The following is a 21,035-nucleotide window of genomic DNA, read 5'->3' on the forward strand; positions in this document are numbered from 1 at the left end:
GGACATGTCACCTGCACGTCCCTCTTCAAAGACGGTGTACAAAGTTTGCAGGAAAAAGACTATTCACTGTGTGTTTGTCGGAAATGTTTTTCAATATTGAACGATTCTTGGTAACGTGACAATTTGTATTTAATTGCTCTGCATCTCGGTTGGAAATTTGATGCAGTCACACTAGCAGGAATATACCAGGGGTGCATAAAATAATCAATGTGTGAATTCATTTTCAGCCTAATAAATATCAGTGTGGATTCCTGAAACATGTCAATTTTCAATTACAGAATGACATTTAGCAGACATAATTAGTTCACTTGAATTTATCGAAAAATATAGAGTGTTCTGAATTTTGTATATTATTCAACAAAAACATTCTATTCAGAAATAACATATTTCAATATTCGTGTTGAAATTATATATTCCCAAATTATCGAACCATATATATTTGATAGTACATCAACTGAAGCTTTAATTCAATTTTTTACAAAATTACTTACACTTTCCAAGTTTTTCGTTATCAAAAACTTGAGCGATTTTAGATATCGCAGGTAGTTGTTGAGGCGGCTACACATGTATTATGCATAAAAGGCTGAAAGGCTATTTTACACATGGAAACGTTGGTACTAATGAGCAAACTCAAACAAAACAACTAAAGAAATCCTTAACAGAAATCTTAGATGAGCTTTGGGCATTTTGCAATTAAAAACGATTTAAAAAAAAAACAATCGGGAAATGCTGGAAGATTTTACTAAGACATTTATTATTTAGTATTTCCACTTGGTTGGTAAACACCTACAAGCTTCTGAACTGATTTGAATGAATATTTTAGATATGTAATGTACCTGAGTTTCATTTCCTATATTTGGACTGAATGACTTCCTAGCTTTATCCGATAGTCGATAGTAAGCAATATATCTAAAAATGTAATATGAACTTTACAATGCCTTCGAAAGAGTGCTGTACTGAGTGTGTATGACTTGATGGTTCAACAAAAAAATTGACAATTGTAGTAAAAATAATTCTTTACTCAGGCTAGCATACAATCCTACTTCCACAACTCACAATGAACATTTACTGACCAAAATTCAGTTCAAATTCCATAAATTCGTTAAAAAAAATGGTAAAAAACCAGCTTTCATCCGTGGTGTCAGAAACTTGAAATTCAGAAATTTACATAAAAACACTTACGAAATAGAATTGGGGTGAAAGTAAATAGGTTCAATTCGAAACCACAAAAACCCAGGCATCGGTTTTCTCCAAGGAGATAAATGTCTCCGAACCGGATATAATAATGTTAAGTCAGACAATTCCGCTTTCTGCTTCGTTAAGTTTGTTGGGGGTTAAACTGGATACCAATATGTTTTTAACAATCATGTCGCTGGAATTGCAAAAGCTGCTTCTCGAAAGCTTGGAACACTGTTCTGAACCAGAAAACTGTACACACCTCAGTAATTTTCGATTTTTTATATAGCCTAGATCAGACCTTCTTTGGAGTATGAAGCTCTACCCCCAAACATATCATGAAGTTGCTGAATTCCATTCAGAATATGCAGTTACTGACATGTCTTGACATAATTATTGACGCTGAACTAAAATTAGCGAAATATATTATTGAACAAATGCAATTTCATGAATTGGAATTGGAACATCTGGTAGAGAAGGAATCCATCAAAACTATTTACGTCATTCTCTAAATAATGATAATAGGTAACAGCAGTAAAAAACTTTCTCCGCGGCAAGTATCAGCTCAAATTTTGACAGATCTGGTTATCGGAACTGTAGGGGAAAAACCAAGTTGCTGCAACAAATATGCTTGCCGTTCCAATATTACTCTAGTCGTTTGGAGTAGTGAAGTGGACTCGGGAGGAGCTGTATCAACTTGACGTGAAGAGCCGAAAAATGATGCATCTCTGTAGGAGTTTGCATCCCAAATCGTCCGTTCCACGGTTGTACTTCCCCGACAACAGGGAGGACATGACTTTTGACTTTGGAGTATCTACATGACAGAATGGTACTGAATACAGCCTGTAAAGTCGTCAGGAATTCGGACCCCTTTCTCTGCAAGGTGCGTGACCATGAGAGAGCAGGAATTGGAGCATTTCTCTTTAGGGCAGCTGCCCGAGCAGCTGATGAACTCGGTATAGTTTTCGACTCTGAACGAGATGATCACAATTCTGTCACCGAGTTGGAACCATTTCAGCAAACAGCTCAGATAAAATCCGCAGATATCACCTTACTTCTGCAGTAGACCTGTAACATGTACATAGAACTGTTGTTTTTGGTGACATATTTTCAAAATAAGCCGTGTTAAATATTGGCATAAGTTTTTGCTTGTGCCAATGTAAAATCTTTGTTGTGATGTCTTAGAATGGACGGAAGTTTGCTTACTTAAACAAGTAAGGTTTTAACGAAAACAAAATTGTTGCAATGACTATTAAGGGATTGAACACAATAAGCTGAGGCAATAGTATTTTTCAGAGACTTGAATAAAATTCAGGTGGCACCCATGAAGCAGTCAATGCATGAAAATTGTATTTATTTTTATCATTTGAAGGACTTGATTGATAAATTGACTGAAGTGCATAAATATAACCATATACTCCTCTTGTCACTTCAACAGTCTATTGTAATAGGTAAAATAGACAGGCTACTAGCGAAGAACCAACCCACCAACAGTGACCATTTTTAGAAACACGAAAATATTAGACCTTCATTTTATGAATCTAAACAAATCTAGAATATTACAAGCGTCCCATTATGAGAATATGTGAAATCCATGAAAAGATCAATTTTAATTCCAACTCAAACTGTTTTAAACGTCAGAAGCGAGTCCGAGAGAGTGACGAAGGTTTTACGAACGTAAAAAATGTAGCAATAAGATTTATAGAGCAATGGACCCAATAATCAAGTGAGCTGGCATTCTCGGCATGGCTGCCTTGGATTTCGAAGTTAATTTCAGTCAACGGTGACTGACATATGGTGAATTCAGAATTTTATTATGCAGCCAAAAAGAAGAACGACGGATGGATACGATGTGAGAGGATTTTTGTCGAAACTCTGCACTAATTTCACGAAAGAAAGCGAACTTCTTTTTCATAACTTAGCAGAAAAGGGAGCTGTTTACTTCAAATCAATTTCGAAATGAATACAAGAATAAAATAATTGTATTTTATTTCAAAGTTGTTGTGTTGTTATTAACCTAAAAATAAATCTGTTGAAATGTCATGATATTCTTCTCATGAGTTTGTGAGTTATTGTGCTAAGAGTGACTCTAATTTTGTTATTTTCAAAATAATGGATTAAAAACAATTTCGTGTACTAATTTTACACTGCTTCTTGATGAAAAAAAACCGTTTGAGCAAAGCAATGGCTTGAAAAGTGTTGAAAGGAGTCCGCTGCATCAGAAATAATAATTCAACGATTGTTTGCTGACTTCAAACGGGGTCGAAGAGACACCGATGATGCAGAACGCAGTGGACGTCCAAATGAGACAGTAACACCAGAAAACAAAGAAAATCCACAAAATCGTTTTGAATGTTCGTAAAGTGAAGTTGCCTGAGTTAGCTGATATTGCAAACATATTAATAAACGTGTTTTAACGTGTGATTCTTATCACGAGTTGGACACTGGCAAAAGAAAATCGATCGTTCAGCCTGGGGCTTGAACCACCGACCAACACACGGTTACTGACATGTCTGAAAGTCTTGAGATTATTATCGATTCTGAACTAAGATTAGCGAAATATATTATTGAACAAATGCAATTTCATGAAAGATAGAATTGGAACATCCGGTACAGAAGGAATCCATCAAAACCATTTAACTCATTCTCGAAATAATAATAATGGTCCTCATTGGGTGAAAAAAATATAACAATCAAGAGGCGGAGTTCAAAACTGCAGTGTAGAACAGTACAGGTATGTTCTACCACTCAACCTCCATACCCAGCTACTAAAACTGGCAACAAAATATAACTAATACAAAAAACAAAAAATTAAAAAAAAAATACATTATAAACCTGATATCGATTAGCATTCGAATAACAACAAAAAATATGCATATGAATAAATTATTGAGTATTCGAGTTTGTTCACCTAGTAGTTCAATTTTCAATTTTTGCCTAAGAGAACATATTTACCTATTTCAAAATGTTTTAAATGAGGGGGAAGTTTATTGAAAACGTTGCATATCTGATACGTGAATGATCGCTTGAAAAATTTATGAAAAACTCGTTTCGACGTACATTTCACCAACAAACTTGACGTCATCAGGTCATGCTCATGCTACTAATTTTTGTAATCAAAATACAAAATAAATATTGCAACAAACCTGTAGTGTTCTACACCGCAGTTTTGAACTTCGCCTCTTGGATGTTATATTCTATTTCAACGAATAAAGACCATTATCATTACCGTAGTATGGCGCTAGTCAGGCCCTATCCCCCAAAGCCTCGATACATTCGGGAGGGCGCGCCAGCATTATCATCCAACGACCACTACCCACACCGTGAGTTAAGTGATCATTAGGTCCGAGAATCATGTGCTTCGAGCAAGCGCAGTGAGCCAAGAATGACAGCATTCTGCATCTATTCGGCTAAGATTTCTGCCTTAGTGCGGCAAAGCCGGTATGATTTTAAGATTCGAGAGTAAAGAGGGCATCAGTCCACCAAGGACTCCAATAATCAGAACAACCATCTTAACAGAGTGGTTTGGATGGAGTCAGCGGAGTTCGAAGAAAAAATCTCGATATTTCTTTCGTTTTTCGATATTCGTCTAGCCAGGAGCTGAAAACTCCATGACAAATATCGTTCTGCTCTGGTGATCGAGAAGGACTACATCAGGCTTATGAGCTTGCATGAGCCTGGGGGTGGGGAACGAATAGTTCCAATAAATTCGACACTTCTCGTTCCCCACAACGAATTTAATATCCCCCGAAGCGTAGGGCAATACCAGTGTCTCGTCAATACCGTAATAGTGCCGTAGATGGTAATATAGCACTCTTAGGGCCGCGATATGTCGATTGGTATAGGCCGAGCCCACAAATGCTGGATATGCTGATAGCAAGTGCATTAGGCTTTCGGGCGCCTCGCGGCAGGCTCTACACCTTCTGTCAAGAACCTCTATACCCATCACCCGACTGCAGTAGACTAAGGTGTTGAAGACACCATCCTGGCAAGGCATGATGAACCCCTCAGTTTCTGACTTCAGCCCACTCGACATGAGGAAAGCGAAATTCAGGTGCTTTGATAACTCAAGGTCTTTAATATTATTGAAGAAGACCTCCATGCATCACCCAATAACTGTGGCAACCCCGGAATCCGGAAGCACAATGTCACCCATTTGTTTTATATGGATGATCTTAAATTTATTGCCTCTAGAGAGAATGATCACCATCAGTCCTTGAGGGTGGTGGAAGAGTACACGCATGCTATCATTATGTAATTCGGGATAGACAAATGTGCAATGGCCTATCTCAAAAGAGGACGATGTGGGGACTACGGAGAGGATGTGCAGCTAGTAGATGGAAGCATCCTACACCATTTGGATGCCGGAGGAACGTATACTTACCTCGGGGTGGAACAACGCCACTTACAAGATGTATCAGCAGTGAAGAACTTTCTCCGCGGCAAGTATCAGCACAATCTGGTCATCAGAACTGTCGGGAAAAAACAAAGTTGCTGCAACAAATATGCTTGCCGTTCCAATCTTACTCTACTTGTTTGGAGTAGTGAAGTGGACTCGGAAGGAGCTGTATCCACTCGACGTAAAGACCCGAAAAGTGATGCATATCTATAGGAGTTTGCATCCCAAATGGTTCGTTCTACGGTTGTACTTCCCCCGACAACAGGGAGGCCTTGGCCTTTCGAGTTTAGACTGTTTACATGACAGAATGGTACTGTATATAGCCTGAAAAGTCGTCAGGAGTTTGGATCCCCTTCTCCTCATGGACCGTGACCATGAGAGAGCAGGAATTGAAGTATTTCTCTTCATGGCAGCTGGCCGAGCAGCTGATGAACTCGGTTTAGTTTTCGACACTGAACGAGGTGACCACAACTCTGTCACCTAATAAAGACCATTATTTTCCCCGTAGTGTGCGCTGGTCAGACCCTATCCCCCAAAGCTCCGATACATTCAGGAGGGCGTGCCAGCTTCATCAACCAATGACCACTCCCCACACCGTGGGGTAAGTGATAATTGGGTCCGAGAATAATGTGCCCTGAGCAAGCGCTATTATCACTTAAAAACAATTCCACAATGCACAGCAACATCAATGTGAATTAATTTGTTGTGAAAATTTCAAAACGAATGTTTTGAGAATGTTTGAGAATTTTAGACGCCAAACATCAAGTATCAATTGAAATATTGAAAATTTAATAACTTCAGGGTGTCGTCAGTTTAACACAGAAATATATAACATATCTATGTGACACCTCATTCTGTTTGAATAAAACACACACGTTGAAATGTCCGTATGTCACGTATTATTATTTGGATATTTTCACCTACTAAAGTCTGTTTCAATATTTGATCCACCCTATAGTGGACTGACTTCCATTATTCATATTTTTTTTTAAATAGGTATTTTAAATAGGTACATTCGTCTTCTGAAACAAAACTTTAAGGTCATGAATGGATTAATAAATATGTTTTATTTAATGAACTGAGGAAACATTAAAATAATCATTCATTAAGTTATAGGCAGACCTTCTTCGAAAATAATTTATTCAAGTTTCACGCAGATTCCTGACACCTTTATGATAATTCATTTTCACTACATAAAATTCCGACCTTTGACCTGGTAACATTGTCATGATATTCTGATTTATTGGAATAGTATCGATGTGTTAACCCCGAACTGTACAGTTATTTTGTCCGCATTAAAGAGCCTCAATAAATTTACATACATCAAGATGACAAGATTGTCGTAAAATATTTCGAAGCCGAAAAGAACCAAAAAGCTCTTCTCATCGTTGGACAAAAAAGGTCCAAAGAAACCCTATCAATCATGCAAGAGCAGTAACTTGACAAACTTGGTCAGGTTTGATGCAGACTGCGGATCATTAAAATTGTTTTGAATCCAAATTGAGTTGGAAAGTAATTAAAAGTTTCCATGGCGAGAAGTGGCTCTCTACCTGGCCGGACAAACCAGGTATAAAGTGAAGAAAGATTGACAGTCCAGATTAATGTTTACCATCGACACTTTTTTTACATGGCAGAGAACCAATTAATTGATCTTGATGGACTGAAAACGTCACCCGAACTTGTCTTTATGACCGTCCGGATGAGATTCGTGGCGCCTTTTTTATTGAGGTGCCATGTGAATAACGTAGAGGAATAATTGGAGTGATTGGGGGACTTTCAGTTTTTGGGTTTGTTCAGTGACTGATAAAAGTTTGTGTCAGAAAAACACAGTCACAGAAAAAAATAGTGCTCTATTTTAGTCCATGAATCAACTTTAATCATGAATATACAACATGACATTATTACCAAATATTCGTTCTATTACTAAAATAAAATTATTGAATTTATAATGATACCACAAAATTTTATCGATAAATCTCCATTTTCTGACGAAGACTTTGTTGTTTAGCAATATCATGAGAGCAATGGGCATGAAAAAACTACGAGTCTGTGAGACGATTGATTTCATCTATTGCTAATTAGTCGATTGGTATTGCTCAAAAATAACAAATTTTCAGTTGAAAAAATTGACATTTATCTGAGAAAAAATTAGTTCAAGTGACATGCGGTCTAATTTAAATAAATATCCAGTTAAACTCTCAAGTGTTCGTACAGAAATCCCTCCTTTTTTTCAAGAATTTCAACACGATTCATGACACTTCATGTACACTTAAGAAAGTCATGGTACATAATGATAATACTAATCAACGTCTTTATTATTTCCATTTATTAGACACTTCTGTAATATTTCAATCTAAATATAATTCAATAATGTGAAGAAATGTCAGATACTTGATGAATAATATATATCAATTATTTTCAGAGAAAAGTTGACACGAACATACAAATTCAATTTTTTCAGGAAATACTATTGATTCGGGTAATTTTAATTACCCGGAAATAAAATTAGAAATCAAAACATTGATGACTTTACTCTGAAGATGTGATTGGCCAAACGATATTCTAAATATTCATTATATACCAAACTTCCATTTATCAGCATATTCGATGTGAAAAAACAAAGCAAATGAACTGCTCGGGTATCATTATGAATGAATTAGGAATTGTTTTAAACGTTTGTTTTTCGATATTCATTGATACTTTCATATATGTATTAGTAGATAGAATTACTACAGTTTCAGTTAAACTGTTTGGACATTAATAACTAACCTGTATATAATATATAGGTACTTTGGAATCAATATGCCAAAATGTGACTTTTGCCGAAATTAAATTTTGTTTTTGAAAAGTAAACTTATTTCACAGAAACATGGTAAAAAGATAATCATTTAATTTTTTGGGAAAGAAAGTTTTTGGCTTTTTGGAAGATTCTCTCATCCCCTTTTTTTGTATCAGATGGAGTAGTAGAAAGCCAAAAACTTTCTTTCCCAAAAAATTAATCACTCCTAAAAATATAACCCCTTCAATTCAAATAATCCTTTAACTTGTAAATATGATAGAAGTGATCATATGGTATCTTCATTTTTTGGAATTTACTATAATCTATTTCCCACATTCGTCCACTTATTTTCTGAACTTTCTTTTCGTAAAATATTCAATTCTTCTGAGTTTTTCATCAATATTGGAAATCCTTAGACTCATCTGACTTAAAAAACTTAGAAACCAGAAATCACCAGTCATCGGTGAATCATCAAGATGAATAAACCTCTGAAGAGGAGCTGGCGAAACGTTACGAAAGCAATAACTGGTAAAATAATTATCACATAAGCCTACTTCTGATGGGCCTGCCGAAACTGAATGTTTGAGTCGTCTAAATACCTACATATTTTAATAAATTTAATTACTTTACCGCATAATTTGAGCACCAATCTGGGCTTGAAATCGAGCCTTGCGGTACATAGCAAAGACACATTACTGTTTTTATTATATCAATAATCTCCAATGAGTAAATAAACATTCTTCAATTCTTCTGATTTTTTTATCAATATTTGAAATTTTTAGACTCATTCATATCGATACCTTCATATAAAATATATTTCAAAATCTTTTGTAATTTTCAGTCTCCTCATGATCCCTCTCACTTGCTTGAGAACACCATTAGTTTTCAAGGAGTATATGCTAAAAATGTTTGTAGAAAACACAATATCTACCAAATTCAATAAATACCATCAGAAATTGACACGGCAAACCTAAAATTTGAAATCCACTCGAATAAGATATTCACGACAATTCGTGAATCATCTCATGATGATGTTAACTTGGTTAACAAAACATTTGTCATTGTTTGGTATGGAAAAAGTTTTTTCTTCAGAACATGTTTACCAATGAATTATTTGGAAAAAATCATTTTGCATCAGTATATCAGTCGAAATTGACTCTAATAAGCCAGTGTAACCTGAAAAGAAATCCAGCCAGTTTCACAAAAAAAAAAAAAAATTTTGAGTGGAAGCTGTCATCTTCATCTTTAACTATACGATAAAATGAATTTATGGACAAAGAAAATTGACAGAGAACATGACAGTTTATATAGACAGTAAAATGAAAATATCAGTAGTTACAGACCCTCCCAAATTATGAATGAAAAGGAAATGAATTGAAGCTATATAAGTGGTAACCTAAAAAAGAATATTTTTCAGGAATCCTCAAACAAAGCTTTCATATATTTAATTCCCCATAGACAGCAAGTTTCACGATGTATTTTTATACTTTGTTCTTACATTCAATATCTTACTTCATTGCGAATGAATTATTCGTTATTAACACCTTCACAAGGACGGGAAATGTCAGTACAACAATATATTATACCATTCTGATTTCAATCATTATTCATTGTTTGTGTTCATCAATAATGAATTATTGAATATTAAATCTTGAGAAAATTTATTGTTTTGCGTTACAAAGACGTAATTTGGCATCGGAAATGCCAGTTAGTCATCAAATCGGTATTGCGAAATACCATTCCCATGAAGAAGCACTGATATTTTCTATTCTTATGACGATAGAGAATAAAATATGTTGATGGAATCAAATTCCAGCTTCCAAAATCACTTATTTTCCGTCATTTCAAGCAAACTTGTGGCCATAGTCAACAGTCTTTGACGTGAATGAGTTATTTCCAGTGGAAATTGGGTAGAATCGAGGGCAAGGTGATTCTGGCATTAAGTTGATATAATTTCAACTCAACTAAAGATATAAACTTGAGTTATTCAAAATTGAGGTGAATAAATTTCGGTGACAATATGTTGGGACAGTGGCGTCATCGATTGGCTCGTCACCAATTTTAATTCTGGAAATGAGAGCTGAGATCGGAATACAACCATACACTATACATAATCTTTGATATCGTTCTCTCGATATAAGTTTGATGCTCCAAAGTAGTATCTTTAGATAATTAGACAAAATGGGGTTTTCAGTTGATTGAAAAATGTATTTAACTTGAAGAATGTTTCCAGAAGACTCAGGAAGTTAACTTTGGAAAAAATTTTGTTTGCGTACTTCTTTCAATAAAATATTCTCATTATGGTCGGTTTTTTGTATTTTAGAAGAATGAAAATATTGAGTACTGGTCAAGAATCTTCACCATGAATATTACTGTCATTCTAACTCCTCGACACGTGTTTCGATCACCAAGTGATCAAGATCCAGATCTTTCTCTGGAAGATGATCACTTGGTGATCGAAACACGTGTCAAGGTGTTAAAATAACGGTTTGGTGTTGGGAAAAACCTCGAGTGATATTCGTTACTTCACCAATGGTTCCAAACAGTGCATCACAAATCTTCACCATCTTCAGTTCACTTGATCAATAAATCCATTTACAACTGAGTACTTTATTCAGAATTACATTATACTGGGCATTAGCGGAAATAGATAATATATCGATTGTAGTGCAATGGAGACTGACAAATTAAAGGTGGAGTTTTTACATAACGTACCTATCTGAAATTTCTAATATTTTCATGATATCAATAGTTCAGGAAAGAATAAAATTGTTATGCAAAAATGAAGTGTTCCACAAAAAATTGGGTATAATTACATCACAAACGTCATTGTATCTTCGCCACAGAAGATAGTAGGAAGTATTGAAAGACAAATAATTGAGTATTTGATTAAAATATGGCTAAAACTGGGCAAATCAAAAACTTTTTCTTTATTGAAAGGTTCATAAAAAAACTTAAAACTTCATATGAACATATCTTGAATAATATTACTGGAGTTTAATCCCAACACCAAATGATTATTTTCAACACCTCGACACGTGTTTCGATCATCAAGTGATCATCTTCAAGAGGAAGATCAAACTTGGAGTATTTAGTAAGTGGAAGTAAGTGGAGAGAATATATCATCTCACAGCGAGAATTTAGTTTAATCTCTGTAAGTATCAAATGTCTGAGAAACAATTTTCTTATTTTTCTTTGTCAAAATTATTATTATATCATAAATTGAAGTTATGATATCCACAACAGTCCTCTTCTCACACAAAAGTATATTACGATTAACACATCACTGATCAGTCACAAATTGAGAGGAATGAAGTTTGAAGGATATGAATATGTGTATTTTCACGCTCTATTTTAATTAATCTATTCGTTTTCTAGGAAAAGTTGTTTTAAATCGTTCAACATAAAAAGTAAGTACTCACTAAAATATTGGCACGTTCATTTGTTATAATATCAATTGATATTCACTTTGCTTTCGAAAAAGTAGACTTGAGATTGAAAGAAATTTCAATAAAAATTAAATTGATAAATGATAAACTTGTGGAACGTGTTCTTTTATACAGTTCTTAAAATTGAAGGTGGAAAAGGCTTATGCTACTTGGTAGTGTATTTATTGTGAATATTTCTTCTCTATTATTTTAATAAACTTTCTGAATGAATGAATGACTGAATGAAAAATATTTTGTTGCAAATATTTTTATGTTTTCCTAAATTTTATGGAAATATGAGTTGAATGAAGCTCTAAGTAAGTACGTGGTAGTTTCCTAATGTCTTTTCTGTTTTTGTTTCTGATCAATGCAGTACCTTTTCCTCAATATCTGGATTGAATAAATTCTCTCTTTCATTAAACCCAGTAAGTAGTATACTTGTCATGAAGAAATTTTTAATACATGAAAGTCAGAAATAAAAAACCATTTTGAGTAGATCTTTACACTTTCCGAACATAAAACATTGTGGTCAAGCTCATTACAGAACAAAAAATTCAAAAGGGAAAGCGAATCTTGGAAAAACTCACCCAAAAGTGTGTTGATCTTCCTGATGAAAATATTCACTGGAACACTTTTACTTCTCATGTTTGCGAACTAGTCAAAACAACACCATAAAATCCAATCGTTTCCTAGGACACTCTATGCAAAAGCATTTCGAAAAACGGCAACTTCACTTCGAAATTCAAACTCCACGAACTGATCGCCAAGAGCAGCGCGAGAGAAACAGTTGAACGTTGCGCTCGCTACGGTGACTCGATCCACACTGTTTACATCGCGCGGCAGCCCTTCGACCCCCGAGTAGATTCGGGAATAGAATCCACCCCTCCCTTTCGCCCTCAGAAAGGGCAGTGAAAAGTCAGGATATGAGTGGTTGTGACGTTTCGCCACCCCCTTCCACACGGCTCACTTGAACGTTCAAGACGGACGAAAGACAGTCAGCAGCAGGTTCACGCTGATGACGAGACCAACACATTCAGATTCATCTATCTGTCTGTCGCACGTTTGACGAGGAGCCGCGGTCCAGGACAGGAGACGGAGAAGCTGCGAGCTCGACTAGTGGGGGAAGTGTGTTATTGGTGATGTATGATTCAAGAATCTCAGTCTGTTCGTCGTTAGTGATTGACTGGATTTTATTTTGAGGTGCTTCCTGAAATTGTAGCGCTGACAGTGAAGCGGGCTTTGGGTGCGCTTGTGAATTTCATCCTATGACTTTGCAATTTCAAGTTATCGGAAATTTGAAGATATGGCGGAAGCGCAGGGAACAATTATTTCGTTAGTACTTGCGTTGAACGAATTTGAATAAACAAGGTGGTGCCGTGATAGTGGAAAAACAGTAAAAGTGAAGGAGGGACATAATATAGTCCAGTGCTATTTTGATCAAATTGAAACATGATTGAAATGATGATAACAAGTAATTACGTAAGAAGATTTACGTCAGGCCTCTTTGCCTGATTACATGGATGAGAGAAGTCAAATGATAACTTGTTATAATGCTCCTAAATTGCCAAACAAAGGAAGTGGATGTTTTTTTCAACCAATAGAATAAATGACAAACAGCATAAGGAAAATGAACTAATAAACTTTATTGACTCGAATATGAATAGACGCATTATCAAAAATTTCAATTCACATTTTTGAATGTAAATCTTTCCTACAAGAGGTCGATTTTCAGAGAAATTTCATATTTAACTCTTATAACTTTCATAAAATTGTGTGAATTTGACAAATTGTTAATTAGAATTTTCAGTTTTATATAACGATTGATTACTCGTTATATTTTGCTTATTGTTTCTCATTCATAATAAATTATTGAGAAAAAAGTTCATTGAAACAAGATCTTCTGAATACTGTTCTTTTACTTTTACCGTTCTGTATACTCTTTAATCGATTTCATCGATTGTTGGCAAGATTATTGGAATAATAATTGTTAATGCAAGTGAAATGCAATAACTTTGAAAGTGCACAATATAGTAAAATAAAATATTTTAAAAACCTTCATTTGTGAAATTATACAACAACAATAAAAACTAATTGGCGCTCCGGGGCGACTTCATTGATTCCAGTGGCGCATTTGCTTTTTCAGCTGCAGAGAAACCCGGAAAAAGTTCTTGATCTGTATTTCAAATCAAATATTTGAGATTTGAAGTGAAAACTCATTCACTGAATAAAAAAAATTCGCTGACAGACGCAGAGACAATGACTCCATCTTGTTAAGTAATTCGCGTTCCCATAAAACTTCAAGAATAGATATGGTTACAACTATTTTATTCTATAATTCTTATTTACTCAAATTGATGGATGTAGTCGTTAGTGGTAGGAAATCATAATGAAGACAAGAGAATTGAAACTTCTATGTTTTTTACCACATTCATTTGTAACTGACGTTACTGCAGTTTCGTCATATAAGGACATTTTCAAACTTATACATCAAACTGTATGCATTAAACTGTATAAGTAGAAGTTTGAAAATGTCTTTATAGGACGAAACTGCAGTAACTTTAGCTATTAATAAAAGTGGTAAGAAATAAAGTTTCAATTCTCTTGTCTTCCTATTTATATCTATAATTCAGTTCGAAAATAAATTTCTTTTCCTGTTTCTCTTCCTGACAGTTCCGGACAGTTTAACTGTTGATCTCAATGTACTGAACAGTAACTTCATTTCTGGTACAGGTTCGAATATCCCTGACAAACATACCGTCAAATATTTCTCCAATCATACTTTGGAGAATATTAGACAGCTCTCGTTCTCTCCTATTGACGAATTGAAGTTCAAGAAAAGTTACTTTCTATCAAATCCATGGCCTCTGGTCTAGACAAAATGATCTTGTACTGCTGTCCTCTGATTTTGCCATGCATCGTTCACATTTTTAATTTCTGCCTAATTAATTCTGTTTTTCCTTATGTTTGGAAACTATCAAATATAATCCCATTGGCGTAAAAACATGACGTTACAAGCGTTAATGATCTGAGGCCTGTAAGCATACTCTGCACTCTGTCAAAAGCTCTTGAAAATCGACGAACAGATTCGTGAGCACGTCCTGATGCACAATGTTTTTCCACACCACCAGTCAGGTTTCCGTCCAAATCATATAGCTGCGCCACTGCTCTCCTCAAAGTGACGGATGACATATATAGATGCGAACAATTTTTGTGTTCTCGTACTTCTTGATTACTCAAAAGCCTTCGACAGGATTAGTCATGAATTGTTGTTAGCTATTCTACACTATATAGCCTTTTTTCCATCACTGCAGCAACTTATTGCTGCTTATCTCAATAAAAGTACACAAAGAGTTATACTGAACTCTACATCATCAGACTCGATCGAAACCTTATGTGGTGTACCTCAGTGATCAATATTGGGACCGCTACTCTTCACTATTTACACCTCTCAATTCTGTGAACATTTGAAACTTGTGACATCATATTTCTATGCGGATGACACGCAGCTGTACCTCGCTTTTGATGAAAAAGATATTATTGCTGCCTGCAATGAAGTTAACGAGGATCTCGCGATACTTTTTGATATATCAGAAAAATTCTGTTTGTTCATCAATCCAACCAAATCCAAAGTTTTCGGTAGAAAATCGACCAAAATAGATCCCGACCCCTGATTTCCCTTCACATTCGCAATGAAACACTGAAATTGTTGAATTGCGAAAAAAATTTAGGCCTGTTTCTAGATGACTCCCTCACGTTTTCCACGCATATAATCAAAAAAACTTTCGTAAACCCAAAAGTTATACATTACAACAGAGATATTCTAAATAAAGCTTGCAAAATTACCCTAGGCGAGTCACACGTCTTATCACAGCTGAATTTCTGCGATTTTGTTTATAGGCCGGCTATCAAAAATTCCGATAGAACCCGCCTACAAAGACTCCAAACCTCTTGCACCCGACTGATATGCGGTATTAAAAGACGGACTCCGACCTCAAGTTCCATTACTGGACTGGGCTGGTTTCCTATGAACAAACGACGTATTTTGCATTGCTGTGTATTATATCACAAAATTCTACTCACAAAAAAAACCTTCAGAAGCGTTCTGAAGCGCACAATGTAAATGTCCGGTTTCGACAAAAATTATCTGTACCCATGCACAACACTTCGCTTTACCGAGCTTGCTTCTCCTATGGCATCGCTAAAATCTATAATTGTATTCCTGATAATTTCAAAAACTTGTCAATCTTTAATTTCAAGGAAAAGGTTAAAGGCCTTTTGCTGGATGGTACTTTAACAATAGACTTCTGAATATATTGATGGAAAGAAAGTTTTTGGCTTTCTACTACTCCATCTTGATACAAAAAAAGGGGGATTAGGGAATCTTCCAAAGAAAGGAAGGAAGTAATCATTTGAAACTCTATACATGGATGTGTAGATCATGCAAAGAAGTAACTTTCAGACACAAACTGAAAGAAAGTTCTCCTGAAACAGCTACTACATATAAACATTGAATTACACGAAAGAAAAAAATTCTTTCGAAACAAATACTTCTATATGAACACTGAATTTACAAAAGATACTCTTCTCTACTCTGTTTGTATTTTAAACATTCGTTGTGGAATAAAAATCAGATATCATTTACATGAGTTCTACTTTGAATGAATGGTAATAAATTGCATTTACATGGAACACTGTCACCCTCACTGGTATACACCGATGTTTCGCCTTAAAACACTTGCCCTAAGACTGTTCAGTTCCAATTTGGTACTGAAGAGCCTTAGCAGTACCAATTTGTACGGTAAGTACGATAATATTGTTCTTAAGTAATGTTAAGATGTAATGTCAAATCGTGTCAACAAAATGTTATGACTGATGCCTTCCGTTTTAAACATACGTATTTTAGGAACTTTCTCTGCACGCTCTCAATTGATGTTTTTTGGTAGTCGTAAACTGGATTCCATAACACAGAGCCATACTCTAACTTAGATCTGGCATACGCAAAATATAGCAATTTAAAGGTGGCAATACTTCGGTTTTTGTCAATTCTGTAAATGAATTCAAGCATCCTATTTGCAAGCAAACTCTGTAACTATTTCCATATATTTTTTCTTTTTTTTACAGTAAAGTGTTTTCAGGAATATACCGAACTCGACAAGTATTGAAGTAAATTGTTGCTAGACCAGTTGCAAACAAAAGGGCAGGTACGTATTCAGATTAATCTGCCCATTGCACGTTCAAAGACTAACCATGATCCAGAACAGCACACGGAGACACTGCGAGATCGACTGGTGGGGGGAATGTGTTATCGAGGATGCTAGATTTAAGGAGCTAAGGACTAACGACGTCTTACCTTCTAACGTGTGATTCCTAACAGGGGTTAGACGATAGCAAGTGAAAATCGATCGTCCAGCCTGCAACTTGAACCACCTACTCACACAGCGGTCGATTGAGTGGGTTATCAATGCACACACGTCGAACCGATCGGCTACCGACCCAAATATCAAACGCTATTCATTTTACTGACATTTTGTTTTGAAATATATTGTTTCCAATGAGAAAAAGAAAAAAAACATGGACTCGGAAAGTGAAAACAAATATATCCCAAGAATTTGCAATGTGGTGGACTTGAGTGCCAAAGTTCCTGTGTTCAGTCTCTCTCAATTTGTTTCCACTGAATTTTCAAACTATTTGAAATTGAAAATGAAAACAAAAATAGAAAATATTTTTGAATACATTTTCAGGTTGCTTCTGGCTATGAAATTTATTGATGATTCTATCACAAATAAATCCCACTTTAAAATATTCCTGTAAGTGATAGAAAAAGTAATGTATTCTACTCGAGAAAAATGACCATTACTCACTCAAATGGATTTCGACAAATGAGTAATCGACACATTTCTCGCTAGTTGAGTATTAGGTATACTAATAATGTCAGAACGTTCATTTAGTATCGATATAATCGGTATGAACCAAGTCAGTGTCACCAAAAATTTCATTCAAATGTTGTGTAATCCATTGAGTATAGATTTTTTTCTATTCTCCGCATAATTGAAATTTGAATTCCGACAAAAGTTTGCATGGTTAATGACCACGTATTGTTTATGATACCGAAATAAGTTATTCAAAAAAGTTGCTTGGAAATCGATTTCGATCCTACACACCGAATTTCAACGCAATATTTTAATTTTGATTTTTTTTCTAATTTTCGATGGTTTTAAATAAAAAGAAGCTACGAAAATAATACATTCGTTATAATGTACGAATGAGAATGGAAAACCTAACATTTATTATGAATAAATACATTTATTGAATTGAATTTGACACTTCCAATAAAACTAAGTGTATAATGTTGTGTTCCGCATAAATATTCAGCAAAAACGCTATTGCTGAAGTCAGCTGAAACAGAATAAATTCTATACAGGGTGTAACTGAATAAGTGTAAAACATTTGAGGAGGTGATTCCTCATCGAAAAAAAAAGGACCTTTCATATAAAGAAATCTCATTGGAGCATTCCTTGTTAAGATACAGCCCCTTAAAGGGGGTACATGAAATTTGTATAACAATTTTTTTCAGAAGCACTAAAAAAGTTACAATGTTAAAATTAACCTGACGTTTTGTACTACCGAAAAAACACTTAGCCAGAAATTTATTTGGTTTACCCCATGATTGTAAGGGGTGGAAAACGCAACCCCTAAAAATTATTTCCAATGAAACTTTTTGTCTTATCATTTGTTTACCATTTAAAAATTCATTTCCGATAGCCTGTTTCATTCTAAACAAAAAATGTCTCATGGCTTTTTTGGCCAAAATAGACCAGTTCGCAGCAAAAAATTGTTTTACGAACAACTACAGAGATACATCGTCATAAATGCGACAATACGAAACTAATCTATCTAGTTGTGTGTTGTTGTTCTGTTCTTGATTTGTTACTTTAATAATTCACTTGCTATTAAAATGGCATACACAAATGAGGAAATGACTGATATGCATTACGTTTACGGTCTGTAGCAGGGGAATGGGTTAGAAGCTTCTAGAAGATATGCTGAAATGTATCCTCAACGGCAGCATCCTTCACATAGAATATTTGCTTGATTTCATCAACGATTACGAGAGTATGGTTCATTCGACAAAAGAACGCAGGATAGTGGTCGCCATCAAGAAGTACGAACACCACAGCTTGAGGAAGCAGTACTTAATTTGATTGAAGAACAACCTACTTCCAGTACTAGAAAGATTGCTTTCCAGCTAAATGTTGATCATATGACGGTATTTCGAATTTTAAAGGAACAACTCTTATACCCTTATCATCTGCAACGAGTACAGGCACTGGTACCGCGAGACTTTCCGCACCGTCTTGAATTTTGCAATTGGATGCTGGAAATGATTAGAAGAAATTGTGACTTTCTGAAGACGATAGAGTTCATAGACGAATGTAGTTTATCTCGGGACAAGATTATTAATTTTCATAATTACCACATATGGGCTGATGAAAACCCTCACGCTATTGTCGAAACTAACCATCAAGAACAGTTTTCTCTTAACGTGTGGCTCGGAGTTATTCGGGATGATTTAATTGGGCCTCATTTTCTACCTCCTCGATTAAAAGGTTTTGTACTAACTACAAAATAACAATAAATCCAGTTCGCATTTATGACGATGTATCTCTGTAGTTGTTCGTAAAATCATTTTATGTTGGTTTATTTTGGGCAAAAATCCCAAGAGATATTTTTTGTTCAGAATGAAACAGGCTATCGAAAATAAATTTTTAAATGGTAAACAAATAATGAGACAAAAAGTTACATAGGTAATGAATTTTAGGGGTTGCGTTTTCCACCCCTTACAATCATGGGGTAAACCAAATAAATTACTGGTTAAGTGTGTTTTTGGTAGTACAAAATGTCAGGTTAATTTCAATATTGTAACTTTCTCAGTTCTTGTAAAAAAATTGTTATACAAATTTTATGTACCCCCTTTAAGGGGCTGTATCTTAACAAGGGATGCTCCAATGAAGTTTCTTTATATGAAAGATCCTATCTTTTTTTCGATGAGGCATCACCTCCTCAAATGTTTTACACTTATTCAGTTACACTCTGTATAGTATGTATCCACATACACTGTCGTTGTCGTGCGTTTCACCAACAAAAAGTTGTCACTTATAATTCTCAATCAATTAATTTTCAATACAAATTGATTACAAAGTAATTGAAAAGAACTGGCAGATACTTGATGAAAATCCATATCAAAACTAATGAATACAGTTTATTATTGTATGATTTTCACTATAAAGGGTTTTACAAAAACCGCGACACGTATTTCGCTAGACAATAGCTTCCTCAACCATAAACTTGTCGCGGTTTTTGTAAAACCCTTTATAGTGGAAATCATACAATGAACTGTATTAATTAGTTTCAATACAAAGTAGCTGATAAAAAAGATAATAATGGGAGGTTTGTCGCCGTTTTACAAATTTTGCTATTTGCATACTTTCAAAAGCATCCCCTGGCTAATACCACGAAGGGTATTAGCTAGGGGATGCTCTGTCTTTCACTCATCAGTGAAAGACAGTGGCCATCATCGACCTAAAGTCAATGATATTTCATAATTGAAAATTATCAATTCTTTGTATTTGTTTACTGCCAGTCTTCAAGCATAGCCCACTGACTAATGAGAAAGCATCCAAAACTCTAATACTAATCATGAATGGTCACAAAAATCTTAAGTAATGTTCTTTCGTACTATAATTTGGACCAAGAGGTGTTGAGTGACAATAGACTTTTCAGATCTATGAAAAATAAAATTTCCTATGTTTTCATACCACTTGTATTACATAGGGAGTTTTATTTTTCATTTTTCATGATGATCTACCACGTAGTAACAGCGACTATATCCATCAATATTAAAATTCCAACTACTAGGAGTTAACGTATACAATTCTTGACTCAGAAATCCATCAACTTTATGGCCTACAAACGTTCTTCGAATCACCCACCTCCCGAAATTAACATACTCCCGGACCGGAGTTGGCGAAACTTTCTCGATTCTCACCCCTTCATCTCTCCGTCAATGTTCCTCCTAAGAGATTCCGAAGTTTCGTCGATGCAAATTTTGCGTAATAAAGAAGCGAGGAGATGGTCTAATAATAAAAATACGGAACGAAACATTTGCGAATTTCATTCCGCTGCAATTCCTGGCGAAGTGCCATCGCGAGGATTCCGCGTTGCACCGGGATATCGGAAATGAGTGCAAATACTG

At 35.2% G+C, this 21,035-nt stretch overlaps 1 protein-coding gene across 2 annotated transcripts in view; it reads right to left on the reverse strand.

Moving 5' to 3' along the window:
- The window catches only part of tio (zinc finger domain-containing protein tiptop), a 410,169-nt gene that overhangs the window by 80,201 nt on the left and 308,933 nt on the right, over nt 1–21,035 (reverse strand). Inside the window, exon 1 of one of the 2 annotated variants that reach the window (XM_023162547.2) lies at nt 12,370–12,877. The exons of the other annotated variant lie outside the window; for it this stretch is intronic. Coding sequence (XP_023018315.2) covers nt 12,370–12,427 — 58 coding nt within the window. The 5' untranslated portion in view covers nt 12,428–12,877. Of the gene's footprint in view, nt 1–12,369; nt 12,878–21,035 lie in introns of those variants that run through there. 2 annotated transcript variants of the gene reach the window in all.

Source organism: Leptinotarsa decemlineata, unplaced genomic scaffold (assembly GCF_025532065.1).
Source record: "Leptinotarsa decemlineata unplaced genomic scaffold, Ldec_3_MD MMD2_tig00000008_RagTag_RagTag, whole genome shotgun sequence".
NCBI lineage: Eukaryota > Metazoa > Arthropoda > Insecta > Coleoptera > Chrysomelidae > Leptinotarsa > Leptinotarsa decemlineata.